Genomic DNA, 24667 nt, shown 5'->3' with positions numbered 1-24667 from the left:
ACACCTCCTGGGCTCTTTCTCTGTGGCTCAATAAGCTCAAGGCCAATGGGGACATGTTTGCATACAGCTGTGGGCCAATCAGCCATCCTGTCTTTATTCAAACTGACCAACTCTATGTTAGGGGTGTTAAGACCCTTCAGCCCTTGAGGAGACCCTGGGCCTCAGTTTCCCAAGCCTCCAGGGGTTGTGGAGGGCCTTTTCTCTCTGTGTGTCCGTTGTGTGTGTGTATACTGTAGGTGTCTTCTCTCTCTCTCTCTCTCTCTCTCTCTCTCTCTCTCTCTGTGTGTCTACTGTGTGTGTGTGTGTCTACTGTGTGTGTGTGTGTCTACTGTGTGTATGTGTGTTGTGTGTGTGTGTGTGTGTATGTGTGTGTTTTCTCTTCCCTAATAAAGGCCTGCTACTCTGCTGTGTTCATGATATCTCAGCTGCTAACTGCAGTTCTAGAGATTTATTTTTCCTGACTTTTAATTTTTATCTGGCAGAGAAAATGAACCTGATCAAGACTCCTTAGGCAGTAACAGTAACACCCCGCAGAAGCTTGAAGGCAGCAAGGTGCCTGAAAGATTAATGCTGGCACTGGTGCTAATAGGCATGAAGGGACATTAGTGACCTTCTCATTTAGGGGAAAAATAAGTTTCCAGACTCATGATGCCCAAAAGACTAGTGGTAAGAAAATAATACCAATGATGCAAAAGATGAAAGTATATCAACAGAACATTTTTTTTTAAAGTAAGGACTTGTTTGATCTGCATTCTGCCTCACAGGACCCATGCTGAACAGCTGAACCTCTTTCAATTTCTTTTTGCTCTGAAACAGTGGTTTCTAGGTATTTTTTTTATTGTATACACGGGGAGAAACACAGCTTCTAATGTGCACTGACATAAAAATCTCACACCGCATCTGTCTTTACACTGAGTTCATGCCTCCTTGGTCTGTTTGCATTTATAGACAGAGTCTCATGTAGCCCAGGTTCACTTCCAACTTCCTCTGCAGTGGAGGATGAACCTGAACTCCCTATCCTCCCCTCTCCACCTTCTAAGTGCTGGGAGTGCAGTGTGTGCCACCGTCCTACCACCCAAATGCTAGCTGTCCTAGGGGTCTTTGGAACAATCAGCATTAGAAGGCAGTTTACAGAGAGATCCCACTATTTTCTTTGGTGTGTCTTTCCTAGAAAAGCCACATATATTAATTTCAGATTTTCAAATTTATTTTCATACTTTCACATTTTAAATCTTTTATTTTTTCACAGTATCTATACATGATTTCTCTTTCCTAGTTAAGAATCTTTTTCCTTTTTTTTTTTTTTTGTAGCGGTTAATTAAGGAGTTCTCTTCTATGAGAAACATCATAAATTTCCCTTCTGAAGCCCATTCTTTCTCTGACTTACTTGATAATTGTATCTCTCTGCTGTTTTAAGGTTAGTTTGTAAACTAAACTTGGTTTGTAGTCATTTTCAGCTACATAGTGGATGGCTTTCATACTACCTTCTCTGGATACACATTTGAAGCTAAGCTACTTGCTGAACACAATAGCATTTGTTCTGTGGGTTTCCATTTGTGGCAGTTAAACCATTCTTTCACATGCTGTAGGATCAGCTTTGTTTCTCTCTGTAACAAAGGCCTTGTATTTGCAAGTAGTAGAAGTAATATTGATTTCTACTTTGGTCATTCCTTCTTGCACCACTGGGCTTTATTTGGAGACTATAGTCTCAGTCCTTCTAATCTGTGGATCCACCAAGGGGCTTTTATAGGTCAATAGTGAACCAACTTCGTTTAAAATAGTTCATTGGCCTCTGTGAACAGGGTTTCTTTTTCATAACAAGGATCTGGGGCTCAATGCTTATTCTGCTCATCAACCTCACTGACTTCGTTTTTATCCTTGTTAATGTCTGAAAAGAAATCCTGTTGTTAGCAGTTTATTTGCTCTAATTTTTACTTGTAGTTTAGCAGTTTTTCTTATTTTTATTTTGACATGAAATGCTTGACAGGATTAGAGAGGCATGCACTCCCTGTAGATTGTGTCCTCTTATTATTACAATATTTCTTTCTCCAGCTTGCTTTATATCATTTGTCTCAAGTTCAATTCTGTCTGTGACTAATGCCAGGGCCTTGTTTGTCTTTCTGTTAACAATTTATCTGACATGCCCTTTCCACTTTTCTTTCTACTTTTCTGGCCATCTTGTTTGACATTATCCACTTTTGTAGATCACAACAATCATTCACTCTAAAAAAAATTTTGAACTTATTAAATCTTCAATGTTATAATGATTTATAATACAAATGAATATTAACAAGGTGCTAATGACTACTGCCATTATTATTATGAATTGAAACGGTGATATTTAATGTTTATGAAGGTCCCACTCCATACCAAGTTCTTTATTATAATCTCCGTTAGGCCTCACAGCCTTGCTGGTATTTCCACTTTGCAGGTATGAAACTGCTTTGCACCAAGTCCAGGAGCTTTAAGAGGCTGCCTGGACAAAGGTCTTGACTATTCACAGGTTTCGAGTTGGGAGGCTTTATAATCCAGTTTCTAGGCTCTCTGTCTTCCACTCCCAAATCCTATCAACCACAGCAGCGAAAAAACTTAGCTTATTCTAGGGCAATCCAAACTCCACCTCATAGTTTCTGACTTGTCGCAGTGTTCTTTTTCTTTTATAGGAGGTAACCGGCCTATACTGAGGTTAGGACAATATTTTGTATAAATATATTCAAGGCTTACCCACACCAAACAGTGAGAGTTAATAGGTATTTGATGAGATTAAATTCTACTAAGTATTTGCCAGGTCATTCTTTATCAAGAATCAAGTATTTGAATGTCCCCTGTTTCTCCTACTGACTTGTGAATTTAAATGAAAAAAAATTAGATTTATGCATATTTAAACTTTTGAAGGGCAAATTTTTATAGTACTGGAAATTTAAACTCATGTATTGTGTGAAGATGTCCAAATTTACTGTCAGTTTAGAGTTAGCTACTGTGGTGACTTAGTTACAGATTTCATTTAATAAATGGTTGGTGTTAAATTTTGTCATGCCTTTAGACAGAACACATGCTGCAGTTCTCAGTGTTCCCAGCAGAGGGCAGAATGTCCATGTGAAATCTAATTATATGACAGTAAAGATTTACCATAATTCAGGATTCTGTTTTTAAACAAATTGGAAAATCAAAGATAACTCTTTCATGTTAAAATTACTGAAAGGACAGGCTCAGTAATTTTAAAGTTAAAGAATGTAATAAATATAATTTGAAATATTGAAAAACAGGCTGATGATGATGTTCTATAATACAAGGCTGACTCAAATGGGCTTCCAAAGCGTTTTTGGTCAGTAGATATTATAGCCCTTTCCTGATTACCACAGAAAACCACTGGGTCTTCAACTGTAAAGTCAGAACAGTGACCTGGGACTAGGAACACATACCATCCCATCATTAGCCTGGGAAACAAGTATTGACCCCACTAATTCTAGAATATTTAAAATCTTAACATAAAGAAGTGTTTGTCTTGAATTTAAGAGAGAAGAAGCAAAGAGGGGGTACATGGGAGGGGTTTGAGGAAGTAAGCAGAAGGGGAAAATAATGCAATTATGTTCTAATTTCCAAAATAAAAATATTAGTTTAAAGCATTTATTTGCAAAAATATATTCTGCAATTAGGTCAATAGGACCCAACGTTTCTAAAAACAAAACTTTGAGACTCGGAGGCATCATTAAGAGCTAACCCTTAATAATGGCAGGGGCCAAGATAGGAAAACTAAAGCAGGCCTTTGCCAATTCCACCTTTGTCATCTGCTCTGCAGGCTAGGTGTTTGTTCTAAAGCAAACTAGGACATCAAGAGGAAACTAGTCATCAGATACAATGAAAACCAACTAAGTATACCCAGTTTTTCATTTGGAGACTTTTGAAGTTTAACTTCATTCCTTTTCTGGCAGAAAATTTACAGTTCTAAGCAGAAATTTAAGCTTTCTTAACCCATGGAAGTGGGGAACAGTATGGTCATGTAGAGACTAACGGCAACAATGGGCTCATGGAAGTCTGGGTGCAAACAAAGTCTGGTGGGGTCTATGTGAGGCAGCAACCTCAATATTCTTGCTTGCCGTCTCATCCCTGTATCAGCAACAGAAACACAAATTTTATTTCCAGTAACATAAATAAACAAGACATAGACTTTAGTTATACCCAAGTCATGACCTTAGGGCAAAGGACTTTAGTGACTTTTGATAGAATTAAAACAATCTCTGGAAGCTGGTTGTGGTGTTACATGTGTGTGATCCAAACACTGGGGCAGGGAAGGCAGAAGGTGCTCCAGTCTGATCTGGTCTCTTCCAATTTGATCTGAAAAAATGAGACCCTGTCTTTAAAAAAGGAATATTACTTGAAGAATCCTAAGTTTGAGAAATGCAGATTTTTTAAGGTGGAAAGAGAAGGGAATTGTGAATACTGTGTAAAAGTCACCCTCTCTGGCAAAAGACCTAGGTTCAGTTCCCAGCACCCACATCAGGCAGCTCATAACTCCAGTTCCAGGGGACCTGTCTCTATCTCAGTGTGCCCTTACATGCATGTAATGCACATAAACTCACTCTCTCTCTCTCTCTGTCTCTCTCTCTCATACAAACATATGTACAATATTAGAAAAAATGTGTCAACAGATTCATTGTATGTCTGCTTATGCCTCTACACTAAAATTTTTCAGTTTTGAATTACATAAAATATTGATCAATATGATCTACACATACAAAAGATTTGTGGGAACCTTAATAGTTTTAGAAATGTAAAGACACTGTGAGAAAGAAATTTTAAGGATCACTAACTTAGGGGATAGATCTCAGTTGAAATGGCAAGCACACCTACTCAAATTTTTATATGAAGAAACTAGACCACAGGGTCTAGTGATTGTATTTGGTTCAGTGTTTTATCTTCATAATCAAACATTAGCACCAAGGACACAGAAGACATATTCCATAGATGATAAATTCGTGAATTCAGATGCTATATTCATAAACGAAGACTGTTAATTGACTTATTCGAGAGTATAAAGCACCAGCTGCAAAACAAAGCCTTGTTTCTGTCTCCTGTCTTCTATTCCTCCACTTTGAACTACTGAGTTCAACAGCACGTTAGGTTAATTTTTGTCTGGTAATCTATAAAAAACTGGCAATCAGGTGTCCTCAGTGTGGGGTCCCTCTTTCTCGTGTGGCAGGTTTGAGTACCCTGTAGGTGTTTTTTTCTGACTGTAAACTACTAAACATGACCTGAAGGAAATATAAAATGTGTTTTCCCAAAACAGTTGCATTTTTCACAAACATCCTCATCCAAATTCCTATCTGCCTCTTTCTCTGTTTTTTGAAAGTTCTTGCAGGTTAGTAGTTCTCAGAATCTGGAAAGAGTAAAATCATGTTGTTGTTTTTTGTTTGTTTGTTTGTTTGTTTGTTTGTTTGTTGGTCAATATTATATACTCTCCTGTGTATTGTGAGGCCATCTGTGGAGTTTGAACTAGACGTCAGAGAAGCATGCTTGCTGCCTTATGATAAACACAGAAAGGAAGAGGCTCACAAAAGCCACCAGCACAAAGACTAATGCAAGTCCTGGAAGCATGCCTTTCTTCTATGGTCTGACCCTCCTGAGAAACTGTTTTCAAAGGTAGTGACTAAGACAAAGCCAACAAGCTGGAAGACCAAGCTCTCCTGGGCAAGTGGAAGAAATTCTCTTTACTAATCCCAATGTTATGCTGCTCTGTCTCCATTGTGAGAGCAGCCCCTCCACTCTAAGAAGTCACAATAAGAAGACACCCCTCACTTCTCCCACTCCTCACCTCCATCCCCTCTTCCTAACCCCGACTCTGTGTCACAGGGTCTTGGGAAGATGGTGGTCATTGCCATTAGAGAAGGAACAGACATTCTTGAAACTGAATAGTTCTTCACCCGTGCACTGAGGAGAGAGCGAGGCCTCGGAAAACTTGGTTAGCTGTAGTCAGTGTTTACCATTTACCTCTGAAAGACATTGCCAACGCTGAATTCTGATGCTTGCTGCTGTTCTAGAGAACATGCAGGGTGATTAGCCGTGGGGTCCTGACTGTTCATCATTTGATGAATGTATTGCCTTGTGTGTGTGTTTCTGTGGAAAAGCATCACACTCAACAGACAGCATCCATTCATCCATCACCACTGAAGCCACACTCAGAAGCAACAAACTCAGGCCTGGATAATTTGTCCAACTCGTGTGTTTTCTCATTAGGAACTTTCTTTTCTTCCCATGAGGCAAATCACAGCATTCTGAAGAAAAAAAAAAAAAGGTTATAACGGTAAAGTTGTTGCTGCTTTAGCCATTTTAAAGTCCTAAGTTGAGTGGAGTCCAGGGGAATGTTGCTCAGTCTCTACAGCTCTATCTATCTGGAGGTTTTCCTCTTCCAAACGGGACGGCTGTAGCTATTAAGCAGTGACTACTCACCACGATGACCCCTGGCGACCCCATTCTCCTTTCCCCCACAGCCTTCTGAGCTCAAGGATGCTGCCCCAGAGCAGCACTGTTTCAAAGCCGTTATCAAAAAGCAACAGACAGCAAGGACAGACAAAATCACAGAAAAGTAAACAACATATGGATACTGTTCCTAGCCTGAGAGCTGACTGAGTGATGCAGCCCCGCTCTGCTTAGCCTCAGCTGGGAAACTGTGCAGCTGGCCCAATCCTCTGTCCTTGTTATTTGTATTTTGCTGCTCAGTGAATGGCAGTGAGTAATCGTAAAACTACCAAGAGCATTGAGTTTCAGAAATAAAGTTTAGTAAGTAGGCAAATTGCAAAAATGGAATCCACAAATGATGAAATTTGACTATATGGCAAATGACGACCTTTGCTTGCTTTATTCCAGGTAATAAAAATGAACCGAAGCATGTACCTGGGCTTGTTCCTTGGGCCTAATGGGCTACCATGTGAGACGGTTATCCCTCACTTTCATGCGGAGCAGTTGAGGACAATGTGATGAAAAGGGCATGAAACAAAGAGCAAACTCCTGCCCCACGAGTTAGTAGCAACTGATTGCTAAATTATAGGCCTCAAACCCCTTCGAGGAAACTAAGGGTATGAGAAATTAAGTACTGACCATTTCTGTCATAGAGTTAGAACAGGCAAAATTGAGATTCGAACTCAAATTTGTCTGGCTCCACAGCCTGAGTTCACAACTGCAGTGTGGTTTGAAGCAAGTTACGAAACAGGGTTGAATGACTCAGAGTATAGCAGCCTGTGTTGTGATAATTACAACACCACAAAGAATTCTACCTTGAAAGAGAATTTTCCAGACAAATTAAACTTTATAAGCCTGTTGTCTTGTACAAAGTGAATCTGAACACCTCAGGCTGTCTGGTTTTCCTTAATCTTTAATGATGGGCAAATTCAGTGCATTATGGAAGGCCACATTTTTTTTTCCTCAAGAGATGGAGGTGCCTCTTAAGAATTTGATGAAAATGCATTAACTTTTCAAGCTACTGGGTTTCATCTTAGTGCACCGAGGCAGTAAATGGATGTACACTGTGCAAGGATGGCGGTGACCTAAAAATAAATATTTGATATAAACCGCCGTATTCTCTCGGGGTGGGGGGAGTAAGCGATTAAAACTCTAAAGAGTCCTAGCTTCCCCAGAAGGAGGAGGAAATCTGTGGCCTGGAAATGTTCTCTGTTGCTGCTGCTGTGTTTGTTCAGCTCTTTAAGAGTTCACCCCATTATATCTTATGGCTCCTAAAGCCAAGGGTGAGAGCTTGATCCCTATAGAGGCCACTTAAACTCAGAGAACAAAAAGCACTATTCTCTGCCCCAGACTCTGCCCCAGATCCCTGCCAGGTGTCTGCCCTCTGGTCAAAATGAGACACTGGCAAAGGGGTGCTAACCTATGACAGTATTGGGACACAACAAAGGGCACCCTCTACATGCCACGTTCTCTTTGTGTGTGTGCTCACAGAACCTGACATAATTCATAGAGAACAGATTGCACTTTTACTTTCAGCACTAGATGTCTGAGATACACTGTACTAATGCTCCAGTGCCACTTACAAAAATCCATTATTTACTTATTCTAAGTGCAGAAATAGACCTCCTAGTTAACTTTGCCCTGTTGGTAATAAACAATAAAGAAGCACTTATGATTTAATCTCTATCTTTTTGATAGAAAATAACTATACTAATTAGGTGAAATTATGCATAGTTTTCATGTTAGTAAAAGACATTAAGCTATCAGAATTAAGTTCATGTACACTGTAACATAGTAAGGCTGATTTCTAATATGTACTAACAAATAAGTCATGAAAACAAACTTCTCAAATTACTGATGCGACTTTCCACCAGGGCTATAACCTTTAACTTTCTTTTAATTTAGTCATCTCTTCCTAATTTTTAGTTCTCTAATTACTCAGCACTTGATACAATTTTTTTTAATATTAAATATTTGCTTTAACAACAAATAACACCCAATTCTTAGAGGATTGACATTTTATATTTTAAACATGAAGGATAAATTAAAACTTACTAATTTAAATTACAGCAAGAGTTTCACAAAGTTTAAGAAGCCTTCACGATAGCTTATATTATTACACAAACTTTAATCTGTCAAATGTCACATATATATTTCATGATATGGGGATTTATTTCATTTATGAAGTAGTCAAATGAATCAGCTTGCCCTGGACTGTAACAAAATACTGCTTGGTGACTTGTGACAGACAGGGTTTTAACCTCTGACAGCGAGATTCATTGTGGAGCAGGAGCCAATCATAGATCCTGACGACACTTGTCTCATCTAAGTCAGAATATAAAAAGCCACTTGGAATACAGTATACAGGACTCACTGGCGTGGCAGGTTGTCTCTCACACCGGACATGCACTAAGATTTTGCTTAGCATTACTCAAAAGCAAAAGGAAGAAATAAGAGCAAGGAGAAAAAAAAAAAGATTGTGCTGATTTTGAAAATGATGCAAAAACTGCAAATGTGTGTTTATATTTACCTGTTTATGCTGATTGCTGCTGGCCCAGTGGATCTAAATGAGGGCAGTGAGCGAGAAGAAAACGTGGAAAAAGAGGGGCTGTGCAATGCATGTGTGTGGAGACAAAACACAAGGTACTCCAGAATAGAAGCCATAAAAATCCAAATCCTCAGCAAACTCCGTCTGGAAACAGCTCCAAACATCAGCAAAGATGCTATAAGACAACTTCTTCCCCGAGCTCCTCCACTCCGAGAACTGATCGATCAGTACGACGTCCAGAGGGATGATAGCAGTGATGGTTCTCTGGAAGATGACGACTATCACGCTACAACGGAAACAATCATTACCATGCCTACAGAGTGTAAGTAGCTCTTAGAGTATATCAACAGTTCTGCTGACGGCTGCCCCAGTGTTTATGAGAAACAGATCTATTTTCAGGCTTTTAACAAGCTGTTGGCTTGTATGTAAGTAGGAGAGAAAAGAGATTTCTTTTTTCCTTCACAATTTCCTGAGAAACATATTGACAATGAAATCTGCCTTGCTTGTTTCCTTACGGTGCCAAATAGCTCAAAGTTAATGTTCCGGCCCAGCTTTAATAGTATGTAATTTTATATGGAAAATGTAGAATGCTTATGTGTTGAGTGCCTAACACTAGCAAGGCAAGGACTGTGAGATACTATAAGCAATGTTAAAACTTAGGTGAAATTTACAATTGCATCTGTTTGTCTAAAATATGCATTAGTTTTTTTTTCCCCACTAACACTATAGGAAGAAATTTGCTGAGTATTTATTTGAACACTGTTCTACACTTGTGTTATTTAAAACTGTCAGTTGAGAGCTTTTATGAACTACTTAATTGAGAAAGCTATTACACTACAGAGTTAAAGAAGTTAAATATTCAATGCATTAGCAAGAGTAATGGTGAAGCAGACGTAGCAAAATGATACTCATGACCTAGTATTGGAAAACGTTCAGGAAATGAGCGTTATAATCGGGAGGTTATGCTATAAATGCCTGCTTGTGCTTTGCCCACAGCCTAGTGCTGAGACTGCCCTGGCTGTGTACTTCCACAGCAACAGTGGCTGATAGGAATATTTTATTCCCTGTGAGGCGAGGACTGTTACCCATAAGAACAGCATTGCTTCTGGGAGCTAGTCCATTTCAGGCAGTCCCTGCTTCAGTACTCTCAAAATGAAGACAGGTGGCTTGACAGAGCTGGAGGACATGCAAGAGTTCTATGCCATGTGTCTCAGATCTTGCTTTAATACCATGCCTTAAACACTTAAAACCAGACACGACACGGTTTCAAGTCAGTCCTTCATTAAATAATCAGGTTACGACACAGCAAATAATTTTCATTTATGACTTTTGGATCAAACAGTTCAGGAGAAGGCTTCCCTATTTACAAGTGGTTTGGAAAACCCAAAAGAAAAATAGTTGTTAGTGTGCTGAACTTGCAGTAAAAGCCTGGCTCCAAGGCCACTGCTTTCTGTCTTTTGAGATAGTTTGAGAATGACATCTGAGTTTTTGTGCTAATTACTGGCTTCGTGTTGTTCCTTTGAAAGGCTATTGCAGATCCCAAGAGTCACAGATGTATACTCTATTCTCTGTCATTTCGGAGGCTCAGTCCCCAGGTAATTGAGGCCTGGGGGAAGGGTTCCTTCCTCCAGACTGACTGGTACAGCTGCTCAGTGAGCGTAACTACTCAAATTCCCAAGGAATTCTAAGTGGACGTTCCTCCACGCTGTCTCTTGTTCTCTCTAATCATCATCATTTGCAAATTTCATCTACTGCTCATTCTTTCACAAAATATCCCTTAGCCCATAGTTCTCTGGAAGGGAGTAGATCCCCGATAAATAGGTGAAAATACAGACATCTAAGAAAACTCTGACATGCTAGAGCAATTATTTTCTGACATTTCTTCTGAATCATGAATGAAGTTCCTCATAATATTTTATTTTGAAAGACCACATATGTACACATTTTCCCAGCATCTATTATTAAGGAGTGATTTTATTCATGTTTTCATGGGACCTAATGTCAATCATTCTTTTCTTATTCATTTGTAGCTGATTTTCTAATGCAAGTGGATGGAAAACCCAAATGTTGCTTTTTTAAATTTAGCTCTAAAATCCAGTACAACAAAGTAGTGAAAGCCCAGCTGTGGATCCATCTGAGACCAGTCAAGACTCCCACAACAGTGTTTGTGCAGATTCTGAGGCTCATCAAACCCATGAAAGACGGTACAAGGTACACTGGAATCCGATCTCTGAAACTCGACATGAGCCCAGGCACTGGCATTTGGCAGAGTATTGATGTGAAGACAGTGTTGCAAAATTGGCTCAAACAGCCTGAATCCAACTTAGGCATTGAAATCAAAGCTTTGGATGAGAATGGCCATGATCTTGCTGTAACCTTCCCGGGACCAGGGGAAGATGGGCTGGTAAGTGATAACTGAAAATAATGTTCTAATAACATGTTGTATTTTCATTCCTGATATGAAGAATAATACTGAAAAATAACTACTATGTTCTATGCTAATAAACCAGACAAAATTATCTTACACCAAGTAGGTCTGTGGCCCCCAAAAGTAGGGGCAATCACATGTCCTGTGAAGCACTCCCTTGATGCTCTCACTATGCATGAAGACTGAAAATCAGTTGCATCATAGTTCATAATTTCATAAGGAGTTCCTTCTTGGGGATGGGATGTAATGTTCTTTTTATTGTCGGATACATAACACATGCATAAAATTATGATATCACTGTATAACTACAGATTCTAATATCTACCCAACAAATTAAAACTTTCCTCCTTCCTGCTTTTTTCTTCTCAATACATTGAAAAATGTTGGCTTCACATAAAGTAAAAAAAATATTAAAATTCTAATTACAATACATTTATCTGCATAGATTTACTCAATTAAATATGTTATACTTAGCGTCCCCTATATATTCAGTACTTACAGAATGATGAAGCCATGATATGTGTGTAGATTACTTTTAGAATAGTGTTAAGAAAACTGTAATTTCCAATCTAGCTAACCTTTGACCCTTAGCTTATTTCTGAACTACTTTAGCATCCTTGCATAATAATTTACATAGGTATTTCCAATGACCTGAATAGCAAGCCAATGATACAAGACCTCATACACTATGAAAATTAAAAAAAATTAATTCCCACTTAAACCCTAGTTACTATTATGTTTTACTGGGGCTTTTATTTACTTCTGCTTTCAAAAACTTGATGAACATATTTTTATTTTCATCCCTTGTCAGAATTTACATCAGAATATTATACTTAGAAAAAATAAACATAAAACATAAAAAGTTAGCTTTTTAATGCTTTGAACTTGGGAATATGTAGTTCAGAAATCATATCTGTTATTAGTGAAATGTAATTGTTTGAAGTACTACAGCTTCCTAAGTGATCTATCTATTTTCTTTATACATATTCCTCAAACGATGTTCCTTTTGACAATACTCAGGCCTGTTTTCATGATGTAAGAGAAAATTGTGCTCTTTCATAGATAGTATTTTAATTATCAAGGTTTCTAATGGGTTAGGTTTTAATTATTTAAAGGGTGGTTAATACGATATTCCTTAGAGTTTTCCCTCTAAAAGGAAATGGTCTCAAATGTGCTGGAAGACAGAAGCTGTCACAGCCAGACAATTCTTCTCCCCTCCATCCTCTGTCTCTTTCTGCTGGGACCCTGGGATTGAACCCAGCACCTTTCACATGAGAGGCAAACTCTCTTCCACCATGCTACATTAGTACCCGCGTCATCACTTCCCATCAGTGTCCTCTTTGCTCCTTTAGGGATTTTCTTTCAACACAATGTACATACAGCTCCTGTTGTCACCCTGACTTCCTTCCTCCCATTATGATCCACATAAAACTCAGAGGTGGCTGTTTTCCTCTGACTTTAATACGCACATTTCTCGGAGAAGAGATCTAGGGAAGAGAGACAGATGGGTACTCATCTCCTGTAGAGTCTGCAGCTGATGAGTAATCAACAGCGACGAAAAGATGGCTTCCCACTTCCCCCACCCTCCCTCCTCTTTCATCTCATACGGATTCCAAAGCATCTATTACGCTATTGTCTAACAATGTAATGAAAGAAGCCGAAGTTTAAAAGGCAGAGTGAGGTGACCACACGGAAATGTCTGCTTCTGCTGTTACATCCTTGTGGATATGAGAGGAAAACTGAAGCCTAGTGTGAATTAAAAAATTCTTTCATATTGCACTTCTTAAAATAATAGGTAGCATAAGAATGATGTTTCCTCTAGAAGTGATTTTAAGGTGGGAAGGATCTCAGGTTTTGATAACACAATTGCTCTTTCCTCTTTACACAGAATCCCTTTTTAGAGGTCAAAGTAACAGACACACCCAAAAGGTCCCGAAGAGACTTTGGTCTTGACTGTGACGAGCACTCCACAGAATCCCGATGCTGCCGCTATCCCCTCACAGTGGATTTTGAAGCATTTGGATGGGATTGGATTATTGCACCCAAAAGATATAAAGCCAATTACTGCTCCGGAGAGTGTGAATTTGTGTTTTTACAAAAATATCCCCATACTCATCTTGTGCACCAAGCAAACCCCAGAGGCTCAGCAGGCCCTTGCTGCACGCCTACAAAAATGTCTCCCATTAATATGCTATATTTTAATGGCAAAGAACAGATAATATATGGAAAAATTCCAGCCATGGTAGTAGACCGGTGTGGGTGTTCATGAGCTTTGCATTGAGTTCAGAACTTCCTAAATCATGGAAGGTCTTCCCCTCAATTTTGAAACTGTGAAATTATGTACCACAGGCTTGGGCCTTGAGTATGCTATAGTAACTTAAATACAAGCTACAGTTTATGAACTAAAAAAGAGAATATATGCAATGGTTGGCATTTAACCATCAAAATAAACCATAGAATAGAACATTTTATGATTTCCAGAGTTTTTGAACTAGGAGGAGATCAAATTACATTTATGTTCATGTATATATATATATGCAAATATATATATCACAACTGCAATCTAGGCAAGGAAATGACAGCACTTCTTGTGATCTGCTCAATTAAAGGGGTATGCTTTAAGGATAAAGTCTTAACTCTTAACCGTTTCACTTAATATTTACAGAAAATCTATATATAGCCTTTGTAAAGTGCAGGATTGTTATCATTTAAAACATTTATATACATTTTTATTTGTATTGTATACTTGGTATGATAAAATTCCACAAAATCAGAATGATACCTTCTACATATGTTTCCATTCCTACCCTAATTGGACGGTGTATTAAAAACCCATGCCAATGGTGCTAATGCCATGGGCTGAATGGCTACTACCAGGTTCCTCAAACAGAGTACACTCTGTAAAATAAGATCCTCCCCCTTTTAGGTGCATTTCCATACAGCACTGAGTGGGGATGCATTTTCTTTAAGGAAAGACAACTTTTTTTTTTTTTGAGGCCAACTTTCAATTCTCCAGTGCAGTGGGAGAAACTGCTTTCTTTTCAAGGGCAGCCGAGTATTCATTTTTATCAAAATTCATAATCACAGCCTGCCTTTGTCACATTGCAGTTTCCTGGTGAAATAATGGAAATGACTGATTCTATCAATATTGTATAAAAGACTCTGAAACAATTGCATTTATATAATATGTATACAATATTGTTTTGTAAATAAGCGTCTCCTTTTTTATTTACTTTGGTATATTTTTACACTAATGAAATTTCAAATTATTAAGGTACAAAGACATGTCATGTATCACAGAAAAGTGACTGCTTCTAATTCAAAGCAAATTAGCAAGATTCAATAGTGGTCTTAAAACTCTGTATGTTAAGGTAAGATGGTTATATTACAATCATTTTATATTTTTTATAATACCAACACTCACTTATGGATTCATGGTGGCTGTACCTATGAATGTGAGGTTTCAGTGGTTTCCTGTTATTGTATCCAAATCTCAATGCTCCACTATTTTAAATATTATAAACATTACCAAACATACCAAAATAATTAACTCCAGTACCTAAAGAAAACCAAACATGGTGTCTCAATAAGAACAGCTACTTTTATTTTATAATTTGACAATGAATATATTTCTTCATTTATTTACTTCAATTTTGTAAAATGGAATTTTGTTGACCTAATGTATTGTACTTAAAGCTAAATGAAATTATTTCTTACATAAAATGTGTAGAAACTATAAATTATATTAAAGTGTTTTCACATTTTTGAAAGGCATCACAGTTTTGTTATAATGATTAATTGTGTGGTTTTGAATCTTTATATCAAGGTTTAATGACTTAACACAAAAACTTGATTTAGCAACTTAAGACATGCTACACTAGTTCTGAGTGAAATTCCCAGTGAATTTGCTGTAGATATGCAAAAGTAGAATAGTGTCTTCTGTTCCATTTCTTTCTATCTTGACCTAAAATCTGTTTATTTCATAGGCTCGAGCTCAAACACATTGCAATTGGCAGTGGTATACAGTCCCAGGGTAACAGGTTCTCCTGAAATTTCAGGGACATAGGAGGTCCACAGCTCTTCCCTAACAGTTAATGTACATTTTTCTGAGCACTGGAGGCACTGATTTTCAAATTAAATAGCAAAGTGATTTTAAATGACTTGGAAATCCTTGTGTGCCACTATACAGGCATATATCTGAAGCAATCCCTTTCCTCTATTTGAAGAGTTTAGGGATTTACCCCTAACGCAGTGACTCAAGTTTAATGGTGAGGTGACTAAAATTCTATTATGCTATTATTTCTGAGTAAACAAGTCATAATGTACACAAATACAACTTTAGTAATTTCCATCTTGATATTAATGCATAAGAAATAGAAATCTAAGTTTCAACACATGACACTTTCTCTGTCACTCATCCTAACAGCAATTATTAAAATTATGACATGATAAAAGTTGATTAAAATAACCAAAGAACTATTTTTAAAACATAAGACATGATTATTACCAGTCTGATAACTAGGAAATCAAGCTTTGAATAGTGATGGATGAACTGTGGTTTGCCTGGAATGTGACATAATGTTGAATCTCATTTTTATGGCTATTGAGTTCTAAGAAATACACTGCAAAACATAAAAGGAAATGTGACCTTTTTGTCCATCCTTGAGTGTGGTGTCAAGCAGTGAAATGGTACTCAATTTAGTTTATTTGTGTCTAAGGATCTTGGACAGTCTTTGGGAAAAGTGCATTATAATGGATGTTTGGTAGCAAATTTATGTTTGTTGCCAATTAAAACTATAGTTAGGTAGAAAATTAAAATATAATCTACTGCTTTACATATCAAAATACTTCAGTGAGTATGCTATCCTCTGGAAAATGCAGGATGTTCTTTACTGCAGTACTCCTCCCTATGAGGCTGCCCAGTTTATATGACAGACACAAAACGTACTTGTAACAATGGTAGGCAAAGGTTTGATAGTTCACACCAGCCGTTACGTTATATTAAGTATTCTTGATTTAGAAATGCATGGCTTGTAACAGAGCAGGCATACATTCTGCTTCATTACTCTCATCTTTACATTACTATAATAAAGATGGCTTTACATTTGTAACAGGGTGAGATTTTAATTGAGCACACATCATATCTGTATTTTCCTAAAAACTGACCTCAGTCCATTTTCCTTGTATTAAATCTAAGCACTCAAGACAAGCATAACAGAAGGATAGAGAGGGAGAGCAAGGAAAGAGATATCCTGATTGAAGGAGTTGTTATGGGGCTAGTGAGAAGCCTGGCACTAAAGAAAGTCCCAGGAATCCACAAGGATGACACCAGCTAAGACCGTAAGCGTTAGCGGAGAGGTGTCTGAACTGGCCTTCCCCTGAATTGTCATCATAGAACCTTCATCCATCAACTGTTGGAAGCAGATGCAGAGATCCACAGCTAAGCACTGGTCTGAGCTCTCAGAGTCCAGTTGAAGAGAGGGAGGAGCAATAACATAGGCAATGGGGTCAAGACAATTTTGGGGATACCCACAGAAACAGCTGAGCCGAGCTAGTGGGAGCTCACTGACTCTGGAATGACAGCGGGGGAACTGGCATAGTACCAAACTAAGCCCTCTGAATGTGGGTGAGGGTTGTATGCTTGGGCAGTCTGTGAAGTCACTGGCAATGGAACCAGGATTTATCCCTAGTGATTGAACTGGCTTTGTGGATCCCATTCTCTTTGGAGGGATACCCTGCTTGGCCTAGCTATGGGGGGGGGGGCTTTGATCCTATCTCAAAGTGATGTGCCAGACTTTGTTGACTCCCCATGAAAAGCCTTATGCTCTCTGAGGAGTAGATGGGGGTAGGAAGGGAGCAGGAGGGGGGGAGTGGGAAATGGGATTGGTATGTAAAATGAGCAAAGATTGTTTTAAAATAAAAAAGAAATAATGTATAGTAAATAAGCTCAGATTTGTATAATAAAGATACTTGTTGAAAGTTCTACTGTGAAAAGCAATTACCTGATTTGATTAATTTTAAAAGTAACTTCAAACCAAAATTTAAAAAGTTACCTTTCTAATTTACCCCTTTGTCTTCCTAATGGGTCAAGACTATTCTGTTAAAACTTTCACTACAAGTGTTATGTTGTGTTTTTCCTAGTGTCTTGTGAAAGGCCTTATTCACAACATGATTTGATGATGTGGTTTTGGCCACAGACCCACCACAGCATTTCCCAGATCTGCTCCCACGGACATCAACTCCGGCTAAGTAGCTGAATGTCTCTTGGCTCTGTTGTTCCCAAGGACCTCTGGATTTGGGCATTACCTTCAACCAGCCAAAACAATGTATCAACACAGGAAAATGGGACAACATGATGTCACCAGACCCTGACAATACTGTCACTGAATTAAGAAGGCAGGACTCAAATGAAAACCACTAGTCTTCTGAGTATGCTAAAAAGGTTTTGAGAGAAAAATCTGTATTGTTAGTGGAAACATTTGGAAGGTTACCGAGGCAACTGTCTGGCTTCATGCCCCAAGAATATCTTCTTGAAAAGCTGCATACTTCTGCAGTACTTCTGGTGGAGTGAGTTATGTGACTAACTGCACCATAGATGAAGGATGATGGAGAAAATCCCAGGCTGTTGGAGGCTTGAACATGGCCAAGTGTCATAGCCTATACATGATGACAGAGAAGGGCAGCAGCCAACCTTCTGCTTGCAGTTATGTATTGGAAGCCAGTGAAACTGTTTGCAAATCTAGAATGTACCAGGAACTGTGACCTGGAGTGAACAATGCCTTAGCATCTCAAAGTCAGAATTTAAGGAAAGTTGAAAGTTACATTTCTACCCACTCATGGGCTAGGCTGTGTCCCTATCATCAAAGCAAATTGCACCGAGTAGGAGACTAATGGGCACAACAGCCACCGAAGAGCCAGCAAAGCTGCCTCCCTCCAAACAGTCAGCTCTTCCCAGCTTGAGCAGACATTTGACCAAAAATCTTGGTTCTGGTCCAAACAAAACAAAACAGGATCACTTCAGGGAGGGACTTGACAGAGGCTGCGATTTGGCCATATGTACTGACACAACCTTGTCTGCTGTATTATCTTGTTAGTGTGCTTGGGCCTTGTGTAGCTTGTTCAACTTGGCAGAAATAAACTACCCATAGGGTCTTGGGCAAGACATATGAAGGTGTGCTTACAGGAGAAATACATATTATCCTCATTTTCAAAATGAGGTGTTTGAAGCTCAAAAAGACTCGTGACTAAAAGGCGGCAGTGACCAAGCCAGGTGGTGTATACATTGTGGCAGAATGCAAATACAACTGTAGTGGGACAATTTTGCAAAACATTAACTGAGATGTAAAAAGAAACAAAAGTGTTCTTTCAAAACTGATTTCAGCTTGTAACCTCAAGCTTTCTCAAGCTGTATCATCCTTGGTGCTTTATGGACATGGCACCATTGAGAAGTACTGGAATGATATGTATCTTCTCTTTGCAACTCCCTCAGAAAACACTCATCTCTTCTCAAAAAACCCGATTTAAAGAAGAGGTGTAGCATGTCTGTCCTTCCTTACATCCAGCTCAGCCTTTGTATGTGTTGAGCATAAAAAACAAATCCCACCAGCATCTTAAGCATCTTTCTCATCAACAAATTCTCAGCCATGATCAGTTCATGGGATCTTTCCATGAGAAGATGTCAGTGAGCTACTTTCTGACTCAATCTATTTATTACTTCTTTATACTTGGTAACTAAGCCTAAGCTTAAGTTAAAAGCTAAGCAAATGATGTATTTTCTTCTCTCTGTTATTTTGATTAGACGAGCACTCACTGGAAAAATAATCTAACAACTGACATTGTTGATTCCCGCTAACAATAAAAGTGAAAATTGGTATTTTTGTTAACAGGTGCATTAAAATGTGATGTTAGTATCTAGTGCCATTTCTAAGGGTGATGGAAATGAAGACTCTATGCACTACCTGTAGAAAAGACTGGACCAGACAGGTGCTTCCAATTTGGAATGCTAAATTAAGCAAAATTTTGCCTGGGGCTAATTCTTGGTGTCTTAATTGAACCGACCTTAACTTAGGATGTGAAGAACTAAATTCAAGGGTGTATTTTGTAGCCAATGGCGCTAATTGATAAGACAATGCCCAAATATATGTAAAGATAAAAGAGGGACCAGTCAAGGGCTCTGCACATCACTTCATGTTTCTGTTTGTAAATACCCTTTCCCTCATTCACAGCTCTCTGACCGTCTTCTGGTTCTGAGGTCTGCCTGGTACAAATAAATTCTGTTTAGTTTGTCCAGAGTTGGTTCCTCTTGATTTTGCTCCTAGAATGTTATATGAAGAGAGCAAATAAAAACATTTAGATCTATGTACAACCATAGTTATATATTATTTTTACTCTTTAATTATTATTTTATTTATATGTGTAAGAGTGTTTGCCCACATGCATTCCTGTGTAGCAATGGTACAATGGCTATGTACCAAGAGACCAGAAGAGGATGCTGGACACCCGGGGACTGGAGTGAATAGGTGATTGTGAGCTTCTGTATGGGTGCTGGCAATCAAACCTGGTTCTTCTACAGGAGCAGCCAGTGCTCCTAACTGCTGATTCGTTTCATAGGTATTATGTAATATTTTAAAAGTTGGAACCAACATATCAACATATTCCAAACATAGAGAAATAGTTATAACATATTTTAATAGTATATTCAAATTTAAATTTGTATACATCATTATTTGTATGCAGACTTATACATTGCTCTCCTTCTCTCTATATCTATATCTATATCTATATCTATATCTATATCTATATCTATATATGTTATACTTGCATTTATTTAGAAGAGTTTTAGTTGCCAATAACTCCCAATTCAAGCCTGTCTTTAATGATGCAAATATGTATTGTCTCATGTAAGCCCAGATGTAATACAGCTCTGGGTACCAGGAAGTCAGTAGCTCAGTAATAATAGGGAGCCCCGGATTATTTCCATCTCTTTCTTCTCTTTGTGCCTTGTGTGGCTCTTGGACTGTTGTATGGTTTCAAGATGGCTACTGCAGATTATAAGATGTCCACTTATCACTGAATATTTCCAGTAATAAGGTAAGAGACTGCCTACCTCCTCATGCTGTCCTTGCCTTTTCCCAAGCAATTTCCCTTCTACTTCCATGCTTTAAAAAAGAAATCTGGATTCTTCTTATGAAAGCAAATACATATTTTTCTTTCTGAATCTGGCCTTTTTTAAAACTTAACATGCTTTTCTCCCTCCACTTTCTTTCAACTGGCATAAGTTCAGTTTTCTTTATGGCCGAACAAAACTCTATTTGTATATATCCACATTTTTTCCCTCTAGTCATCTGTTGGTAGACACCCAGTCTAATTCCCATAGCTTGACTGTTGTGTGTATAATGGTGCAGTAAATATGGTGTGCAGGTGTGTCTGTAGCATGTAAAGCATATATACCCATAGTAGCATAGCCAGATCATATGATTGTCTAGGTTTTGGAGGTTGAATTAATTTGCAGTCCCTTTAGGAATGTGTAAGGGTCTGCTTTTCCCCAAATTCCCAATAGCATTTGCCCATTGATTTTGTGACTTTGTTTTGTTTTGCAGGGTTAGAACCAACCACACATAGCTTTATGTATGCCAATCAAACATGTTACCACTGATTTATATCTCCACTTTTTTAATTAAAAATTTCCAAAAAACATTGTATTCTATCACACAAATTGGCCCGTATGTCCTCTAATTTTTGCCATACTTAAAATACCTTTTCAACAATGTTTATAACTAAATTGCACCTTACTTTTTAGTACTTGTATGGCTTTCTTATTTACTTTATTTAAAATCCTCAGTTCATCTCAACTCTACTTTGTGTGTGAGTAGGAATCAATTTATTTTTGTTTGTCTGACCTTGTGGTCATCATCATTACTATCTGTCCTCTGCTGACTTCAAATGTGGAATTGTACTCAGTGTAGCCTTACTTAGCAATCACATATTCATTGATTCAAAAAGTTAATTTTACAGACTTTGGTCAATTCTGGGAAAGAATGGGAATACTCTTGTAGAGATGAATGAGTGAGCAGTGGGATATTTGATATAACTGGGTTCCTAGCTAGTCCGAAGCAACAGGTGTGTCCCTGCTCATATGACTTTATTCCATCAAAACCTTCAGGGAGTCCCTATTGTATTTTGATTCTGCTTGGAGATGTTGCACCATAATGGGCAGATCTTTCAGGAGACGATACCCTACCTGTGTTTTGCCTGTGACTCTGAGGAAAGAGTAATACACATCTCTGTTCAAAAGCCACAAAGCTTTTTCCCGGTCACACTCTGACTAGTGCCACCAAATATAGCATTTAGCCTTTCAAAGAGTCCACTCTTTTCAGAGGGGTGGGAAAACTTTAGAAGGTCTCTGGTAGTTTTCCTGTGAAATAATAAACAAATGATTATTCCTATCTGTGTGCTACCACTTTTTATTTTTCACTGAGTTCTAGGCTGCAAGATCTGTGGAGAGAGAGCAGAAGACCCAATCATTGCCCTCCTGCAAGAAATTCACAGTTGAGCAAGATCAGAAACGCAATCAGCAGAGTAAGCCCTTCAACATAATGGGACAAATGGCATTGGTTGGACATTGCCATGGCTGCTATGTGATCCTTATATAGAGAGGAAGAAAAACACTTCACACCAGAGGAGGGCATGGAGAAGCTCAAAAGTAGATGTGGTCACCACAATGTCTGTAATAATGTAACAAGTGTTGTGGACTAGTAAGGACAGAGAAAACAGGGAGGGGAGAGAGTTACCAAACAAACATACACATGAAGGCAGGCAGAGAGAACAGGGCACCTTCCCAGCCCTGAGGAGAATTACCAAGGGCTGGAGGGATAGGCCTTGGGCCGTAAGTGGTATTCAGGGGACAGTAGGTAGATCCATACCTGGGGTAATCCTTTCTTAAAGCTGCCAGCAATGAAAGCCAGAGAAATATTTAAAAGGAAGAAGCATATGGGTATGTACCCTCTTCTGAAATTCACTTTTAATATGGTACTTTAACCTTTCTTGAACCAAGGCCCCACACATCCAAGAATATTTAAGCAGCACTATTGGTTTTTGATGGATTAAAAAAAAAAGACACGAAGTTGGGTGAGAAGGGTCTGGGCAAAGTTGGGGTTTGTGGATATCATCAAAATATGTGCAAAATTCTCCAAGGACTAATTGAAGGTGGGGTTTAAATGAGTCCACCAGACCCAAAATAGATGATAAATAGGTATTTATTAGGGAAGCACTTACACAAATAATTGTAAATAACTGCTTCGGTCTTTCTGCTCCAGAAGATGCAGTCTCTGCCCTTTGGATGCTCTTATCACAACCCTATAGATTGAGCCAGCTCCTCCTCTTCCTTAGAAGGAGTCATGTTGGGAGCCAAATCTCAGAGTTTGGCATGAGATCCATGCTTGGCCATGCTTGGCAGGCCACATAGTTAACCTTTACATAGCAGCTCCTTAGAACCTCAGCTCAAGAAAAGAAACTACTTAACCCAGTCCTCCACCCACAGGCTCAGTCACGTAGGCAACCCTTTCCTGAACCTCTTACTCATGAACTCTTTACCCTGCCAAACATCCTCTTTGTGGCTTCCTAATATTCTGCCTATACCAACACCAGGTGCACAGACAACCCATTTTGCCCCTCCCCATATCCTGACTATATAAGCTAGCCTGAGAAAAGTAAAGCTTGACTTGATCAGAATCCTGTCTTGTGGTCATTCTTTCTGTGTCTCTTGTCCCCATTCCCTATCCCTGACTCTCTTGCCCCAGGTTGATGTCCTGCAGGTTGGGACAGGGTCACATCTGCACACCTGAAGCCATGCCCATAGGATGTGACCACCACTGCAAGTTCACTGGCAAAGCAAGATGTCACTATAACTAATAAAAATATTTTTAAAAGAAAGAAAAAGGAAATACCATGTAGGATATGGGGTATAATGATAATGATTATTTCGGCTACGTTTGAGAAAGGCAATGGAGAACTAAAAGATAGCATTCAAGTGTCCTTGATGACTTTTCAATTTGGGGTGTGTGTGCCAAATTTGGCTTGATGGAGATAGGTAGATAGAAAATACAAACTGCCTGAGAACATCCAAGAATACTGGAACTCATACTCTGTCATCTGCATCACACAGACTCAGAGGCTTAAGAAAATTCTTGACAAAGTTCTGCTTCTGGATACCAGGGTGACTGGGTAGAAATGAAATGAGTAGATTCCTAGTCCAAGGACAACACACTGGATCCTGAGCTCTCAATGGCTTCAAAGAAGGTCTGAGAAGAGATCCTCCTAAGGGTAGACCATTGGATGAGTTGCTTTATGGTCTGCTAGGCTTATCTGTGGATGATGGAATGTGGAGATAGCATAGATGCAGGTAGCAGTTTGGTCATCAAAAGTAGGTGCCAAAATGGATGTAATTAGAAATATTTATATTACATGAAATGATCCAGACTCGGAAATTTTTAAAAAGCTGTTATCACTTGGGAGAAAGAAGATGAACAAAAGGGCAGAGAGTATGACCAGAAGATTCCACGTTGATGGGGAATCTGGGGTCCCTCTTTTGGGTCATAGTCTCATTAACAAAAGGATTTAAAATGGACTCAGCAGGAAGCTTGAGAACAATGTGCCTAGAGTTTAACAGAAAAACAACTGAGTCGGCAAACTATAAATCTCAGGACCTGCCCAGAGGATTCGATGAAGAAAATGAAGACGAAGAGGCCACTCCCTTCATGGCCAAGAGAACAATCAAGCCCAGCAGTGGCTCCGGCAAACAGCCACATAGCACAAGGAAGGAAGAACTTCCGAGAAAGAAGGAGAAGCCCAGAGCCAGGGAAAGTGTGTCCATGCTTCCGATATGTTTACCTTTCTAGTGTTAGCGGAAAAATGAGAGGAGGGGATCCAAAGTTTAGAGACAGGGTGTTTATTCCCAATGGTCTCCAAGGCTACTGTGACATTCCTACCTCAGAAGTAGAGATCCTAAAATCTTTTAGAAAGTGGACTGGAATTAGAGAATAGATACAACTCATCCCGTCATGAAAATCCAGCGATCCAGTCCAAAGCTGCTCATCAGAAAGGCCTTGTGTCTGGACTGGCGTTGTCAACACAGCCTCACATGGCCTACAGACAACAATGTTCATATCAGAAAGCAAAGCACCATTGTGGCATTCCTGGCTTCTGGCCAAGACAGTACATTCTCTGATTCTGGCCAA

The 24667-nt window shown here is 38.9% G+C and overlaps 1 protein-coding gene across 1 annotated transcript; it reads left to right on the top strand.

Moving 5' to 3' along the window:
- Nucleotides 1-8601: 8601 nt before the first annotated feature.
- On the top strand, nt 8602-14585 carry Mstn (myostatin). Its single transcript, XM_027396835.2, has 3 exons — nt 8602-9326; nt 11035-11408; nt 13321-14585. The coding sequence occupies exons 1-3, from the start codon at nt 8951-8953 to the stop codon at nt 13699-13701; spliced, it is 1131 nt and encodes a 376-aa protein (XP_027252636.1). The 5' UTR covers nt 8602-8950; the 3' UTR covers nt 13702-14585.
- Nucleotides 14586-24667: the final 10082 nt, after the last annotated feature.

The sequence above is a fragment of the Cricetulus griseus genome, chromosome 2, assembly GCF_003668045.3.
Source record: "Cricetulus griseus strain 17A/GY chromosome 2, alternate assembly CriGri-PICRH-1.0, whole genome shotgun sequence".
Classification (NCBI taxonomy): domain Eukaryota; kingdom Metazoa; phylum Chordata; class Mammalia; order Rodentia; family Cricetidae; genus Cricetulus; species Cricetulus griseus.
This window is presented reverse-complemented; position numbering and strand designations above follow the sequence as displayed.